This window comes from Biomphalaria glabrata, chromosome 5, assembly GCF_947242115.1.
Source record: "Biomphalaria glabrata chromosome 5, xgBioGlab47.1, whole genome shotgun sequence".
Lineage (NCBI taxonomy): Eukaryota > Metazoa > Mollusca > Gastropoda > Planorbidae > Biomphalaria > Biomphalaria glabrata.
Window position 1 is genome coordinate 16,360,515 of NC_074715.1, and position 15,886 is coordinate 16,376,400.

Below are 15,886 nucleotides of genomic sequence, written 5' to 3' on the forward strand. Positions count from 1 at the left end.
AGAGATTAACTATTGGTTGTGAATAATGCAACATAAGTGGCAATGTCGTAACTTGGTCTGTGTTAGGGGGAGACAACTTCAGAAGGTGAGACTGAAAGGTTGTGTTATTGTAGCGAGTTAGAACTTGTTAAATAATATTATTACTTAAGCCTACTACAGTTATTTTGTTTTGGGAAGCGTGGTCGAGAGGCTAAGTGCGCTTGAACTTGGCTTGTCTTGACTCGAGGTTCGACACCCGACTCGGGGAGAGTTGTGTTTACTGAGCGCCTAAAGGCAGTACGGAAAACTAACTCCTAGATACCCCCTTTCCCCCCCCCCTCAACTGGTCCACAAAAGAGATTGCTATAAGCATGAAAGTAGCGCTATTTAAAAACTACAATAATAATAATTTCAATTAGATTTAGTTTATATTATAATACAAGGTCTAGTTCAGATAGTTCACAAAAGGACGCTATTCTAGTTATTTAAAGTTTTATGAGTTAAGAGACTTGATACGTACAACGGTTTCGTTTTCTACCAGCGGTTTGGTGCGACAAGTCAACGACCGGTAACAACAATAACATAACTGTCTGGCAGGCTATACAATCACTGTCTCAATAGGTCTTAATTCTAACTATATAAGAGTTTGTTTTTTTTTTTTTGTTTTTTTTTTTGTTTTTTAAGACAGACAATAGTGAGACGTCCATAGTCGATATGTTTTTATAGCAGGAGGCTGGGTGAAAACATGTTTTTGCCTGTTTCTTATCAAGTTGTTCTTTTACAAAGCTTATATCATCACACTCTGTCTGCCTGGTAACAAATGTATACACGTTGTTTTAATTCCCCCCCCCCCCCCACACCCAATATCGGATCAAGTTGAAATGTCCGACAATTATATCTTGTAACTGACAAAACTAGAACCAATAAAATAAAAATAGTTCATTCACTAGTGGTCATTAATTATTTTGTTTTGTGTTGAACAAGGGAACGAAATCGTACTTCACAGATGTAGTGGTATAAGTTGAATTAGTCCCCTTGAGAAGGCTTGTTCCCTGAGTGAACATGTTGTTTTTTTGTTGTTTTTTTTTGCTTTTAGAAAACGATCACTGTAACATTCATACAGATTCCCCTTTCTTCTCTCTTACAACCCCCCCCCCCCCCCACACACACACTTTTTTCCAACCAGATAAGTGATAGGATCATAGCACCATTGAGAAAGATAAAAGCATGAAATTGCGCTAAACTAAAACAATTGGTCAAAATATTTCTAATCGCACAGATTTATCGTTGTTAGTCTAGATCTATTACAAATTTAATGCCATGACTGGCCCAACTAATTGACAAAATTACACTTAATAAAAACTTTGTTTTGCTGTTTTTTGTTTTTGAAGTATTTGTGTATGTTGTTCTTGTTTCTCTCTATGTCCAGAAAAGGCAAGTTGGACGCTCTACTGGGCGATTACCCAATCTTGGACTACGCTCGGGCCCACCTGGCACCATCGTGTGAGCTCAAGTTAATCTCCAAGATTTTTGGGGATGACAAATATGGTTTGGGACTCCCCCGAGAATCCCCTCTCAAGGTCAGTACTAATATCAGGCGTTGTGTTTCTATAGTTTGAGGATCACTTCTGTGAATTCTGAGAAACGATGATATTGCGTGCGTGACCATCAAAGAAATGTACACAGCATGTAGACAAACCTTATCTAGTCAAATTGTATATAATTAAACTTATCTGTTTGAACGATAACTATTTAAGTCAACACTATTTAAATTTATATAATAAAACCTTATCTAATTAAACCTTATTTAGTCTAGCCTTATCTAGTCAAACTTATCTAGTCAAACTTATCTAGTTCGACCTTATATAATTTTACGTTTGCTACTTAAGCCTTATCCAGTCAAACCTTATTTCATTAACACTTGACTTTAGATACGACGCAAACACTTGACTTTGGATACGACGCAAACACTTGACTTTAGATACGACGCAAACACTTGACTTTAGATACGACGCAAACACTTGACTTTAGATACGACGCAAACACTTGACTTTAGATACGACGCAAACACTTGACGTTAGATACGACGCAAACACTTGACTTTAGATACGACGCAAACACTTGACTTTAGATACGACGCAAACACTTGACTTTAGATACGACACATGTTTAATATAGTACTTTGGACTTAATAACTATGGTTTCATGGTTTGTTGTCGGTAAGCAGGCAGCTCTGTCCAAGAAAATCTCTGAATACCATAGGACTGGATTTATCGATGATCTGACCGATGTCCACTTCGCTGATGCACATTGCTTCAAAAGGAAAATTTCTCAGGAGGACTCGCAGCTAGAGGTCACTCATCACGCAGGTATGTGGACACAGCAGCAGACCAACACAATAGCAGACACTCACAATAACAGACACAGTAGCAGACACTCACAGTTCCAGACACATTAGCAGACACTCACATTAGCAGACACTCACATTAGCAGACACTCACAATAACAGACACTCACAATAACAGTTTTACAGTAGCTTTGTGATAGGGCTATGTAGAAGAATGGTACAAAAAGAGAGTAACGAAGTCTCTGTATGTTTCTAAAAACTTGAACGAAGAGTCAACATTATGTTTTTTTCTAGAAACTACTTGCCATTCTGTCTTGGTTGCAGAAGAAAAATAACCCATTTCCTCTATCTACTCACGGCATCCAACACAGCTCATTCAATTGCACATGTCATCCGAAATTCCTTTGCATCGAACTGCCCACTACTGGACTTAGGAAGTACAACAATATATTCTCACTAAATACAGAAGGAAGGGGAGATTTTTACGAAATTTTTTATTTGAGGCTTTCAATAAGAGATTGACCCTTCACAAAACTATTGGATCAATTAAACAATTATTATATGACATTAGTTCGGCCAGGTTTACATCCAACTTCTCCTCATTTACACCTATCCCTTGGTCTGCTGCACCGTTGGGGCACCATACAAGATCTGTCAACCTTTTTTCTCCATTCTTCTCTGTCATTTGCCTTTGATAGAATTTAGTTCTGATATTCTTTCTGCAAATATTCAAACCTGCCTTTTTATCTGTCTGGGTGGACCACATCGAGGGCCGACTTTGAGTTTGTGTTTCCACACAACCTTTTTTTTTTTTGTTTTGTTTTTTTTTAATTTCATTAGACGATCAAAAATATTTTCCTAACGTGGAGCATTGTCTTCCTTAACGTGCTTCAACCATGCAGACTTTTACAAAACGTTCCGCCTGTATAACGAATAGACGATAGGAACTGATTTTGTTATAGATTCGAATGTCATTCGTTACACTAGGGAGTGATATACAGGAACAAGGGGAAAACAAACAGCTTCATAATAACGAAGACTAGTTGGCAGTGTACATTGTAGACGATCGATAATAAGGATTCAAATATTCTCGGTCACAGGTCACAGATGTGATGGTAAAACGCCACCTACATCCGCCCAATGAAATTTTGGGAGACTTGTGCACGTATGGTTTTAACTGGCCACCAAAAGTTGTGTCTTTATCTATCTATCTATCTAATCTATCTATCTACAGTATCTACCTATCTATATGTCTATCTATCTATCTGTCTATTTATCTATCAATCTATCTATCTATCTATCTATCTATCTATCTATCTACAGTTTTTACCTATCTATATGTCTATCTGTCTATTTATCTATCAATCTATCTATCTATCTATCTATATTTCTATCTATCTATCTATCTATCTATCTATCTATCTATCTATCTATCTATCTATCTACAGTATCTACCTATCTATATGTCTATTTATCTATCAATCTATCTATCTATCTATCTATATTTCTTTCTATCTATCTATATGTCTTTCTATCTATCTATCCATCTATCTATTGATCTATTTACCTACAATCTGTCTATCTATCACTACTTATCCATCATCTATATTTGCTCGTCTTCCAGTCAACTATCTGGCTTCTGTAGGTGTTTTTTTTTTATGTCTTTCATTTCTCTGTTCTTTATTTTTCCATAAAGATCGTCATTTTCTTCTACTCCCCCGCCCCTCTTTCTCTCTCTCTCTCTCTCTCTCTTAATTTTAATGACTTTATTTTTCTTTCCTTTTCTCTAATGCGCCCACATTCCCAATCCAGTCTCTACATAATACATGATACATCAATTACAAGTTCCCAAATCATTCTCATTTTATTTCATAGTTACAAAACGTTTTTCTTGAGCCTGTAGATGTCATGTGACCGGGAGTTAGCAGTGAAATTTCATTAAGATGTTTGCATTCAAGCACTATTAGTAACATTAATGTACAGTTAGTAAAGTGAGTAAAAAATAACATGCCATTTTAAAAAATGGCTCATCAGTTACATGCAATTTGAAAAGTAGGTCATCGATCAGCCACAAATTGTAAAAGTAAAAAAAATTCATTAATAAAACACAATTTGTAAAGTAGGTCATCGATCAAACACAATTTGTACAATAATTCATTAATAAAACACAATTTGTAAAGTAGGTAAGTAATCACACATAATTTGTGATGTATTTATGGACACTAGTCACTAGTGGAACCCTTAAATCCCCCGTCTTTTCTTTTCCCATCTGATTGGGTTAACTTCCCCAATGATTCTTTGAAAAAACATTGATCGCTGTAATAGATGACAGACCTATAGGTGTGTGCATGGTATCAATGCAGTCTTACCGTAGTGACTTGTAAGGGGGGATCAGTCATGACGAACTGTACGAATGAGTTGCTGGTAACATTTTGTTGTTAGATCTAGAGCGTCTTTATGTTTATATTTCAAGAACTCCTGTTTTAGACACTTGTAGACCTACTATCTATATCAAAGTTTGTAGCTTATTAATAAAGTTGGTTTCTGTTACATAGTGTAGCAATGAGTTGAGTGTTACATCATTGCGTGGCTGTGTGGTGAAAGAAAGACAACACTATGCAAACACTATAACAAAGTGCAGCTAATGTCAAGAGCCATAGAGGAAGTCCTCCAGTGTCATAACGGCGCTCCGCCTTTGACTTACTTTGACTTGTGAGTTGGAACTTGAAGCAAAGGTGCTGCATATCCAGTGCCGTACTCAGACTTGACAAGGCCTTAAGCTATTTAAGATATTCGACCCAGTCCTGATATGTCAGTGCTAAATATTTCTTGGTGGCCCTAAACTATAGCTTATGGGTAACTCCGGCCCTGTACTTGTCCCAAGTATAACACTTGATCATATCTAGAGAAAGATGAAGTCATGTTTTGTCTTTAATGTTTCGTTTCGTTTTAAAATACCAAGAATTTGTATTATTTTGGCATGAAAGTACGAGAAAACTGGGTCAAGCTGTAATTGTATATTGCTATAGCTTCCTTACGCTAGCCAGTGTTTTGACTTCTTCGTACACCTTGGAAAGTGGCCAACGTCCAGTTTCACTCATATACAGCACGTCGTCCTTAATGATAGCGTGTGAACCTATTTCCCTTTCTGAACTCCCAGCATTACCAGAATCTGCACCCCACTTGCTGTCCCCACGCCTAGATGTGTGTGTTGTTGTCACTATCTAAGGAGTATACCCTTTGTACATGTTTAGCGAAAACAATTGCTTTTTTTTTCCCTGTCAAATGATCTGTGTAAAATATATCTTCCTCTTTTAGTTTGATTGTCAAATCTCTGAGATTTTTATGAATAAGTCAATCTAGACTTTTTTTCAGTCAAATACAACTAAAGAAATTCTGAATATCTCAATGACCTAAGTCATAGGTCAGGTGTAATACGTACTTCTTGAAGCCTGTTGCCTTTAATTTGCGCACCACTGAAGTCCATTGTCTTATACTTTGTTTGTAAATAAAAAGTAAAATACCCCTCTCAAACTTTGCGTTCTATAGGGAAGGCGATGTACAGGTGGACTGTTTCTAAGACGGATGGTAAACGAGGGGTGTGATGGGGTCAGGACTTAGACCAACCGACTTTACTTTCCCCAACTAATGCCAGGTACCCATTCAAGTTTGGTGGACTCAGAACGTTACTAGAAATTCTGCTATTACTACTCCAACTCTTCACGTGAATTCTTCGGTTCGAAAGCCAATTGCTTTACTACCCAGCCACACTGTTCATGTTTTTAAATTGTCTACAGACTCGGCGACCTCTATTGTAATGGTCATTAAAAAACGGCTGGTTTTACTACTGCCTTATGAGGGGGAAAAACTGTCCCTTAAAAGAACTAGTGCAATGAACTCGGTTCACTAGGGTATCTAATTTTAGGATCCCCCCTTTTTTTTTATTGGCATATCCGGTTCTTCTCTAATGATGTTTCCAGCCGGAAGTTGAAGCTGGTCAACGTGTCCAGTCCTTCTAAAACCAACCAACCACACAGACAATCTACCATTCTACGTATACAGTTAGAGATTTTCCTTTGTGGCGGAAAGACTATAAATAGCTCGCTTTTTAGTGTATCCGGTGTGCAGCATGAAGGAAGTTTTGATAGGTTAGGGTTTTGAAAGTTATTAGATAATAGTTTTACTATTATTATTAAGCTTACATCAACTCTCTCTGTCTTTCTATCGGGTCAAAAGTGTATACACGTTATTTCTTCCCCACCAATCTTGGATCAAGCTGAAATTTTGCACAATTATATTTTTTTTTTACTGATAACACAAGAATCAATTTTTTTTAAATTTAACCAATTAATTAATCAATTGGTTATTAATTATTTTGTTTGGTATCGAACAATGGAAAGAAATTGTACGTGACTAATGTGGTGTTATAAACTGAATTAGTTCCCTTTAGACTAAAGAAATAGGTGGCCTCTTCAAAGTTTGAAACTAACAATAGTTAACTATAAAACATTTTTTTTTTCATAAGCACTTCCCTAGCACATTGGTTAGTCTGTTGCCTTGAGGAGGCTGAAATAGGCTTGAGCCCTCGAGTTCGAAATCAGGTCATTCCAAAGTTTATATCTATATATATTGATTAAAAAAAAATTCACATTAACTTTTATACAGATATCCACTTTTCTTTCCCCCCCCCCCACCACCCCCACCTGTTTCCCAACTGGTTCAGACAAGTGATCATAGCGTATTAAGTAAGCTAATAGTATGAAAATGCGCTCGGATTTATCATTGTTGGCCTAGATTTATTACAAATTTAATTTCATGACTGAACCAGATTACTTGATTCAAGTACACAACATACAAACTTTGTTGTTGTTGTTGTTTTTTGTTTTGTTTTGTATTTTTGATGTAGTCATGACCAGGGAGCGCATCAGTCTGATTTTGGTGCCGAGGGCTTTCCAAATTATTTTAAGTTTTAAAAGCGCTGCTGTGAACTGTGCGATTCGGGCCAGTAGTTCCGTTTGGTTTCCTCATCTAAGTCGATAGCTCCGAGGTATTTTAAAACTACTGACATTTGCCAGATTTTCCCCTCCAATGCTAAAGCCCTTTCGGCTATTGGTCACAATTTAAGTATATTTATTTGCACACCATATGGTATGGTCTGCAACCATAACCATAAACTATAATATCATCAGCTACTCCAAACACACCATCAAGATCTTCAAGAGCATCATTTAGATGTGTCTGGAACAGTTCTGAGCTCACAAATGTTCTAAAAGATTGTCTCCACTTGTAACTTCCAAAAGTTGTCTGAAAAGTTGTGAGCAAACTTGATGCATGGTCTAGATACACGTGCCTATAGGCATCCGAGAGGTCCAGTTTTGAGAAAAAATACACATACAATGGACAACCTGCTTATATGATCTACAAATGTATGTGCATATCGAGTCTATAAAAACCAGTTAAGTACCAACTTAACCTTGCGATCTATAGGGCAGAGTATGTAAAGGTTATCTGTTTCGACGACTAACGAGGGTGTCATTCTGGCCAGCACAACGACAAACCGCCTTCACTTTCCCAAACGAATGTCTGAGTTGTGTGGATTCAGGGGCGTCCTAAAAATCCCGAAGTCCCAGTCTTAATGTGATTCGAACTGAGACGCCTCGGTTCGGCAGTCAAGAGATTTACAACTCAGCCACCACTTAAGTCTATAAACACTAACTACACACCAAGGTATTGGCGAGTTTTATCTTATCTACTACACATCAGGGGTGCACATCTCCCAGCAGTCTTCAGCACACCTCTCCTGCTTCCCGCCCACCAAAACAACCAACACTTGAAGAAGTGCCGCGTAAGAGCCCCCATAATCCCCAAGGAACACTAAGGGAAGCCACTGTCGTCTTGAATGTACGTGTTGTTTCCTCCCTTGGCTTGATTTTCCCTTGGTCTTACGTTCCTTTATCTTCAGTTTACTCCCCTTGCCCCCCGCCCACTCTTTACTCTTCATCATCGATTCACTTTTTGTCCACTAGTGATTCAGTTGTAAGCAGTCCTCTTAAACAGTTATTTCTCCAATGGGTTTATTTCACAAGTTCTAGGTATTTTAAGCTCAGCTAAATTAACCCCCCCCCCCCCCCAAAATTAAGTTTATTGTCTAAAAAATCAAGTCTTTTTTATTCAGACTTAGATCTATTTTGACTAAAGTTCTGAAAAGTATTAGCTAGCATGCACATTACAGAAAGATTTTAAAATAAAAGGCCAATCTGGGTATTTTTTAAATTATCAAAATACCTAGATTCTTGGAGTTTTTCAGAAATCTAAGTGGAAGTAAAAGAGTCCTTCTGGGGTCTATTTATTTTAATGCATATATTTGTCTGCCCCAGGGACGTGGCCCTGTAGAAAATGGTCTATTTGTGTATCGTGATTCGACTGAAGTGATCCGGTATCAAAATGGTTGTGTCCTAATGTCTTTCTGGATCTCATCTCTGCTTCGATTCATTTCCGCTCAACTCAAGACAAGATCGATTTATTGATTCTACTTGCTTCTTCTCTGTCACCCTAAAATCAATCAGACCATTCGAATAAATTGCTATGAATCTAATGATTATGAAATGGGTGTTCCTAATTTAAATATTTAAATATAAATGATGGGATAACTATAAATAGCTGGCTTTTGGTGTATCCGGTGTATGAAATATAGAAAGTTTCGATAAGATAAATATATATTTATAAAGATAATTTGTTTGCACTTTTAAACACTCAGAACGAATTACTACGCCCCTCCGCTCGTAGCACCAAATATCAACATTTATCTGGCAGAGATAAAAAAAAAACCAAGGTTCAATTTAGCGAGCACTACATATAATTTCTACATTTTGTCCAGTATTACTTTTTAGTTTTCAGTGTCCTAGTTTTTTCTTTAGTTGTGTTTTATCGTCTTCCGTATTTCTTTACCCCGCTTTCCCTTCTTTTTCTTTGTTGATGCATGTTATTGCGTAAATAATGCAAAACCAAATGTTAAACATCAAAAGAGCGGTTGACTAAGTTTGAAATTAATTGCGGAAATATCCGTAAACATTGAAACAAAGTAATAATTAATATCTATTTTTAGAAGTTTGGATTCAACTTAATAATTGGTATTGGCCATACAAATGAAGGACCACAATTCTTGTTTGTAATCACGCAATATTTCAAGCCAAATACGTAGATCTCTATTTTGTTTGATATTCAACCAACAGTCTTTATGTCGTGATAACATTCTAATATGACAAGCACTACACACCGGCTACGCCCGTGGATTTGTTAGCAGGATATATATATTGTTTATTTTGACAAGGACACCATCTTCTTATTTGTTCTATATCCAATACACGGGCCGTTAAACAGATAAACCCAGTGTAACGCTCCACCTAACATACAAGTCAGAAGTACAAGTCTAGTATCAATTACATTGAATTGGAACGGCTCACTATCTTTCTCTTTTCTTCTCTCTCTCTCTTGTTCTCTCTCTTCTTCTCTCTCGCTCTCTTTCTCTCTCTTTTCTTTTCTCTTTCTCTCTCTTTTCTTTTCTCTTTCTCTCTCTTTTCTTTACTCTTTCTCTCTCTTTTCTTTTCTCTTTCTCTCTTTTCTTTTCTCTTTCTCTCTCTTTTCTTTTCTCTTTCTCTCTCTTTTCTTTTCTCTTTCTCTCTCTTTTCTTTTCTCTTTCTCTCTCTCGCTCTCTTTTATTTTCTCTCTCTCTCAGACTCTGAAACCCTTTTTTTTTCACCCTATGCATCGTTATTTTCTCTGACATAGACTTTTGACTTGACTTGAAACCAGCCGCCATATAACACCTCGCCCTCCCCCTCACATACACACACACACAAACGCACGCATCCTTTTGGCCGTAAATTTTAGTATCATTTTTACTATTCCACTCATTAAAAAAAAATACATCTAACGTTTTGATGCTATAAGGCAAATCTAAAATAAGTTTAATTTAGGCAAAAAGAAAGAAATATATTTTTGTTTTAAATGCTAGTCAAACTAGAGTTGTCCCCTTGTCACCAACGAGCTAGTCATTCTTTTCTCAGCGATATACATAAGCTGTTAAATTTCTAGTAAAATTGTTAGAGCCGTTTAAGTGATATGCAGTACGCGTCCAGGTTCCTGAAGGTTCCTTGAAGTTCTGACTTAAATAGAGGTATTGCAAAATGTATATGATATAATTTTGGGCGCATTTTAACACTGATCATTAATTCTCTAAGCTCTGGTAGGCCTACTAGAAGTACAATGTAATACATGTGTTTATTTTTTAGTTGGCGACAGTGATCTTTCAATATAGTGTCCTTGACATTGTTTAGTTTATCTCTATTTATTTCATATTATTTCTTTTTTATTTTCTGACGGTTTATTATGTTCCCTTATATCGCCCCCACATTACTTCTATTCACTTTATATTCCTTTTCTATGGCAGTGTATTTTATAGCTTTAAAAAATTAAATCGGATCTTACCATTGCAAAACTTAATGAAGAGTTTACGTATTCAAAACATCTATTTTGAACATTTGTAATTGAAGTTGAAATTTCATTTAGCGCTTTATTATAAAGTAAATTTCTAGAGTTGGTATACATTTTACAATTTGGGAGCTTTGATTAGCTTTGTCTTATCTGTTAAACTTTTAAAAATGTTTGATGCACATTCTGACTTTGACCTTTGTATAACCTTCCCTAGGTCTGTTCGTCATGTTATGTGTTGGGTTTGGTGTCGGCGCCCTGGTTCTGGTGCTGGAGCACATTGTGTACAAGTTCCTGGTGCCCTACATCCGCCAGTGCCCAGAAGAAAGTACCTGGAGGAGTGTCCATCTAATGTTCTTCAGTCAGGTGAGTTATCTACTGGCTGAGTTCCTTCGCTGTGTGTGGTAACAAGGTCAAAGAGGAGGTAACTGCAAACTCGGTACACTTCATTACACGAGTAGAACAAAGGGGAAGGCCAACAATCAATGGGTTGATAATACAGTGTGTAATTCAAACATTTAATGCGTTAATAGAAGGGACTCTTGTCTCTGTCACTACAAAATAACAAAGTTTAAAACAAAAGATCAGTGTTAACTCGACTGCCTTCTAAGACGTGATTCTGTCACCTTTCATTTCATATCTTTTCCTAGTCCGTATTTTTAATTTTTATTTTTTTGTTTACAAACTACGTCAGTGCCACTAGAGGAGCCTTAAATACGGTCCTCATCATAATGAGAAATATTTTTGTTACCAGATAATCTTATATAGAGTCATCGTGCTCACAATAGAAATCTAGATCCAGTTGGTGGAACTGGTGAATTCCAGTTTTTGATTTTGTTTACTAATGTTATGTCCTGTATGTGTGTGTGTGAGTGTGAGAGAGAGAGAGAGAGAGAGTATCTTCTTACTAAACAAATATTTATGAAACTATTTTGGAGAAATTAGTTCGTTATTGTTACATAATAGTTGACTCGGCAAGAGCTGAATATCAACTGGAACTAGGGAACTTTGTCCCTCTCTTCACTGGAACTAGGAAACTTTGTCCCTCCCTGTCTCTCTCCTCATCTCTCTCTATATATGTATATTTCCATTTGTCTATGCCTTCTCCTTTCCATGTTCTCTCTTCTCACTCCTCTCATGATCCCCTTGTTTCTCTCCTCTCCCACCACACCCTCTTCCTCTTTCATTATTTCTCTCTCTCTCTCTCTCTGTTAAATTACTTATTTTTTCTTACACCTTTTCAAACAACTGTTTATCTAGTTTGTTTTATTAGTCAAATAATAATAATAATAATAATAACAATAAATTAACAAAATGAACAAAACATCCGTTCTGCGAGTTGAGTGATCCACTCGAAGCTCACAGAAGTGTGCAGAAGTTTAACACTTTTGACCAGAAACTGGTTTTGAACGTGGAACTGCCAAGTGCTCAGATGTGAGAGATGGTTGGTATCTGGGATATTAGCAAATCTGCTTCTTTTTTTCCACTCAATTTCTTGTCTGCGCTAGACATTTTTTTTTTCAACTTTTCAAAACAAGATCAAGCTATCGATACTTTTTTTTAAGCAAAACAAAAAGGGGAAGGGGTGTCAGTATCGAGGCCAGGTTTTAACATAGTTAGAGCCTCCGAAAAAAAAAAAGCTAATTAAAACGGGACAGTATCATTTGCCCAATAGCTCATTGGAAATTGAATTTCTTCAAGTAGCCTTGATGTCTTGACTAGCTATTTAGGTCAACACTCTGATCTAAGTCACGTGACCCTGTTTCAGCTTTAACTCAAATGAAGACGTCACAATCAGAGTTTAGTGACCAAATAAAGAAATGAGTAAAAAATTGATTTAAAAAAACTTTTTTTTAAAAAAAAAAAAAAAGGTTGTATGATGGAAAGCACTGCACTTTTATTTACTTAATAGTTGCTGAGTGGTTAAGCGCTTGGTTTCCGAATCTAGGGTATTGGGTTCGAATCTCAATGAAGACTGGGATTTTGAATTTCGGGACTTTTAGGGCTCCCCCTGAGTCCACCCAGCTGTAATGGAATGGAGAAAGTAAAAGCGGTTGGTCGTTGTGCTGGCCACATTGCACCCTGCTTGTTAACAGTTGGCCAAAGAAACAGATGACCTTAACATTGTCTGCTCAATAGACCATAAGGTCTGAAAGGGGAACTTTACATATCTCTCAATATTGTCATATTTTTTTCCGTTTTTTTATATTAAACAAAATTTATTAATTATCATTCATTCGTGTTTGTTAGGGACAACAAATAATTGTGCTAAGTTTTGAACTTGGTCCAAGAACAGGAAGTGTGGGACATAACATGTACAAGGTTTGTACCCAGACAGACAGACGGAGTGAGTTGATAGCTTTGTAATAAAAAAAAAATATTTCATTATAGACAGACATTACTTCTTGATTCTACTCTAGTGACATGTCACCTAGTGATGGAATGTGTCTACATTCTAGCCAGCTCTTCCTGCCCCCCCCCTGGGGTAAAGGGACCCAGTTGTTAAGACCGAATCGTTCCATGCATAGCTCTTTGTGGACCTTTTTTTTTTTTTTTAAGCTCGATATCACGTGACAAAGTCGTTAGGAGTAACTGAATCGTTAGGTAGCGACCGACAACATAGTTGGGTGTAACTTTTTCGGTAGCAATTGACAAAGTGAAGTCCGAATGCGTCATTCATTCGAAGCAGTCGACACTTGTGGTAGTTTTAATTCACAATTATCACGATTACGTCGTATGTGGTTGCAAGGGGCTTCACAATTAGTGTGTCTTCATTCTATATTAATGTCACCTGGTCCGATTTATGTAATACTATTTAGAGGTCATTCCTCTCTCTCTCTCTCTCTCTCTCTCTCTCTCTCTCTCTCTCTCTCTCTCTCTCTCTCTCATACTTAAAACACAAACACCCCCCTTCTCTTTGTAAGCTCCTTTACACCCCCCCCCCCAAAAAAATCCGGAAAAGAAAAAAAAAACGTGTCTGTTGTTTCTGTTTGTGACGTCAGGGCGCAGCGTGGAGCTTGTAAGAGCTGCTAATTAGTTTCTAGGTGTTTCTGACCTAGTCACCAGCAGCCACTAGCCAAACAAGTCAAATAGAACATCGACACCGTTTGATAAGTTTCCTGAGACAAAGCACTTATATGTATCTATGTATATAGGTAAGGAGAATGCATTCTTTAACACAATCGTATGACCATAAGAACGTAATAGGTGCGACCGACAGACTGATAATACATAAATAAATAAAGTGGGAGGGTAGGTACTAGATAGATAGATAGATAGATAGATAGATAGATAGATAGATAGATAGATAGATAGATAGATAGATAGATAGATAGATAGATAGATAGATAGATAGATAGATAGATAGATAGATAGATAGATAGATAGACAGACAGACAGACAGATTGGCCATCCCACTTGAAGACACACTAACCCAGATATTCATGTTCACTTCTGCGGCCGATGACCGTTCCTCAAGAGAAGAAAGGGTCGTCCACCGCTGGATAATCATCCTAATGTATCTTAAGGAAGAAAAGCTTAACTAGCCAGGATTATCTGCTCCTACCCTGTCCACTTGCACCCTTCAAAAGCTTCACCCCCCCTCCCTTTTCCCTTCTGTCACCCCCCCCCCCAAGTGTCATGAAAGCCATTCAGAGCAACACGACCTCCTATTGATTAAACCAGAGAGATTCTGTCATGGGGAGTACAGACGAGAGTATTTCTCCCCCTATGTGTGCCTTCCATCTCTCCCTCCGCCCCCTCCTCCCTCTCTCTCTCTCTCTCTCTCTCTCTCTCTCTCTTTCTCTTTGGCTTCTTTCTTTACTTTGCGTGCAAGAGATATGGCTTTCCTCCTTTACCTTACAATCATGATTATGCCAGATGCAATTTTTTTTCCTTTTTTCCCCCTTCTCGTATGTAGACTGTCGTTGAGGTTGCTGCCCACAGAAACACACATTCAATTAGCTCTATTCAAATAGTTTACCGTAGCCCCCCGCCCCCAAAACCAGAGACGATGGAGATTGGCCTGGAAAGAAAAGGAGAAACTTGAAGATATGCTAGATCTTCAACGCTGGAGCCAAAGGTCCATGATATCTGACTGGTTTGACAGATATGCCGGAGTGCCTTGTGTTTGCTGTCTGAGAAACGCATGTGAGTAGATGCGCCTTGGAGAGCTTTGAAAAGAAATTAGCCCTCATTCAAGCAATCTGGTTGCCCTACTCCAGGCGTGCCCATTTTGGGATTTCCCGAGGGCCACACGTGTCCCGTGTATAGAGTCGCTGGGGCCGCACAGATGAAATCAAACATTATTTTACAATAAATGACTAGGTTAAGTTCAAATAATAGAGAATAATTGTGTTGTATGGGGACGGCCATATGCAAAAAAAAAAGGATTTAAATGATACTAGGAGTAAAAAAAAAAATTCAATAAGATTGTTAGTTCCATTAAGTCTCTTAGATGGACATTCGAGTTTAGCGGTTTAAACAAATGTAATGGATTAAATAATTAATGTTTCTGAAATTTTTATAAAATGTGTTGTCACGCAGATCAAGTTTATTTGCTAAAGTTCTGCTCGATAAAATAATGAAAAGTTGTCAAAATAGATGTTTCAATTTTTTGTTTTAAACTATGTCCAAAGTGTGAGATTAGAGCAGGAATAGAGTTACATTCAAGAATGTTTTATTTCGTTAAGTCAAAGGTTACATACACGGAAGTAGCTTTACGGGAAAGAAAAACTGCAACTTCAGCGGCAGTTAAGTAGCCAATCAAATATTTAGGCCTACCAAATACCACTCCTGCATTTATCAAGAGATCTCTGAAACTAACAAACGGATTCGCATGAAACTTAATGCAAAAGCTCATTTGACCACTTTTGTGCTTGCTAGGTCACGTTTCAACAGATTTGCAGCCTGTATGTCGCAATACACGAAAAACACCAAGCTTTCTATTAAATATATGTATTCTATTCTCCGTACCTCCCGAGAGGCCGTTTCTATATTTAAGCATAAATTGAAATAGCACAAAAATTAAGACTTCCGTATTTTTAAAACAAAACGGAGATTCCAGACAGA

The 15,886-nt window shown here is 37.3% G+C and overlaps 1 protein-coding gene across 1 annotated transcript in view; it reads left to right on the top strand.

Moving 5' to 3' along the window:
• The window catches only part of LOC106074122 (glutamate receptor ionotropic, NMDA 3A-like), a 177,335-nt gene that overhangs the window by 146,392 nt on the left and 15,057 nt on the right, over positions 1 to 15,886 (top strand). The window contains exons 8-10 of the mRNA XM_056030168.1: positions 1,409 to 1,559; positions 2,207 to 2,348; positions 11,034 to 11,182. Coding sequence (XP_055886143.1) covers positions 1,409 to 1,559; positions 2,207 to 2,348; positions 11,034 to 11,182 — 442 coding nt within the window. The remainder of the gene's footprint in view (positions 1 to 1,408; positions 1,560 to 2,206; positions 2,349 to 11,033; positions 11,183 to 15,886) is intronic.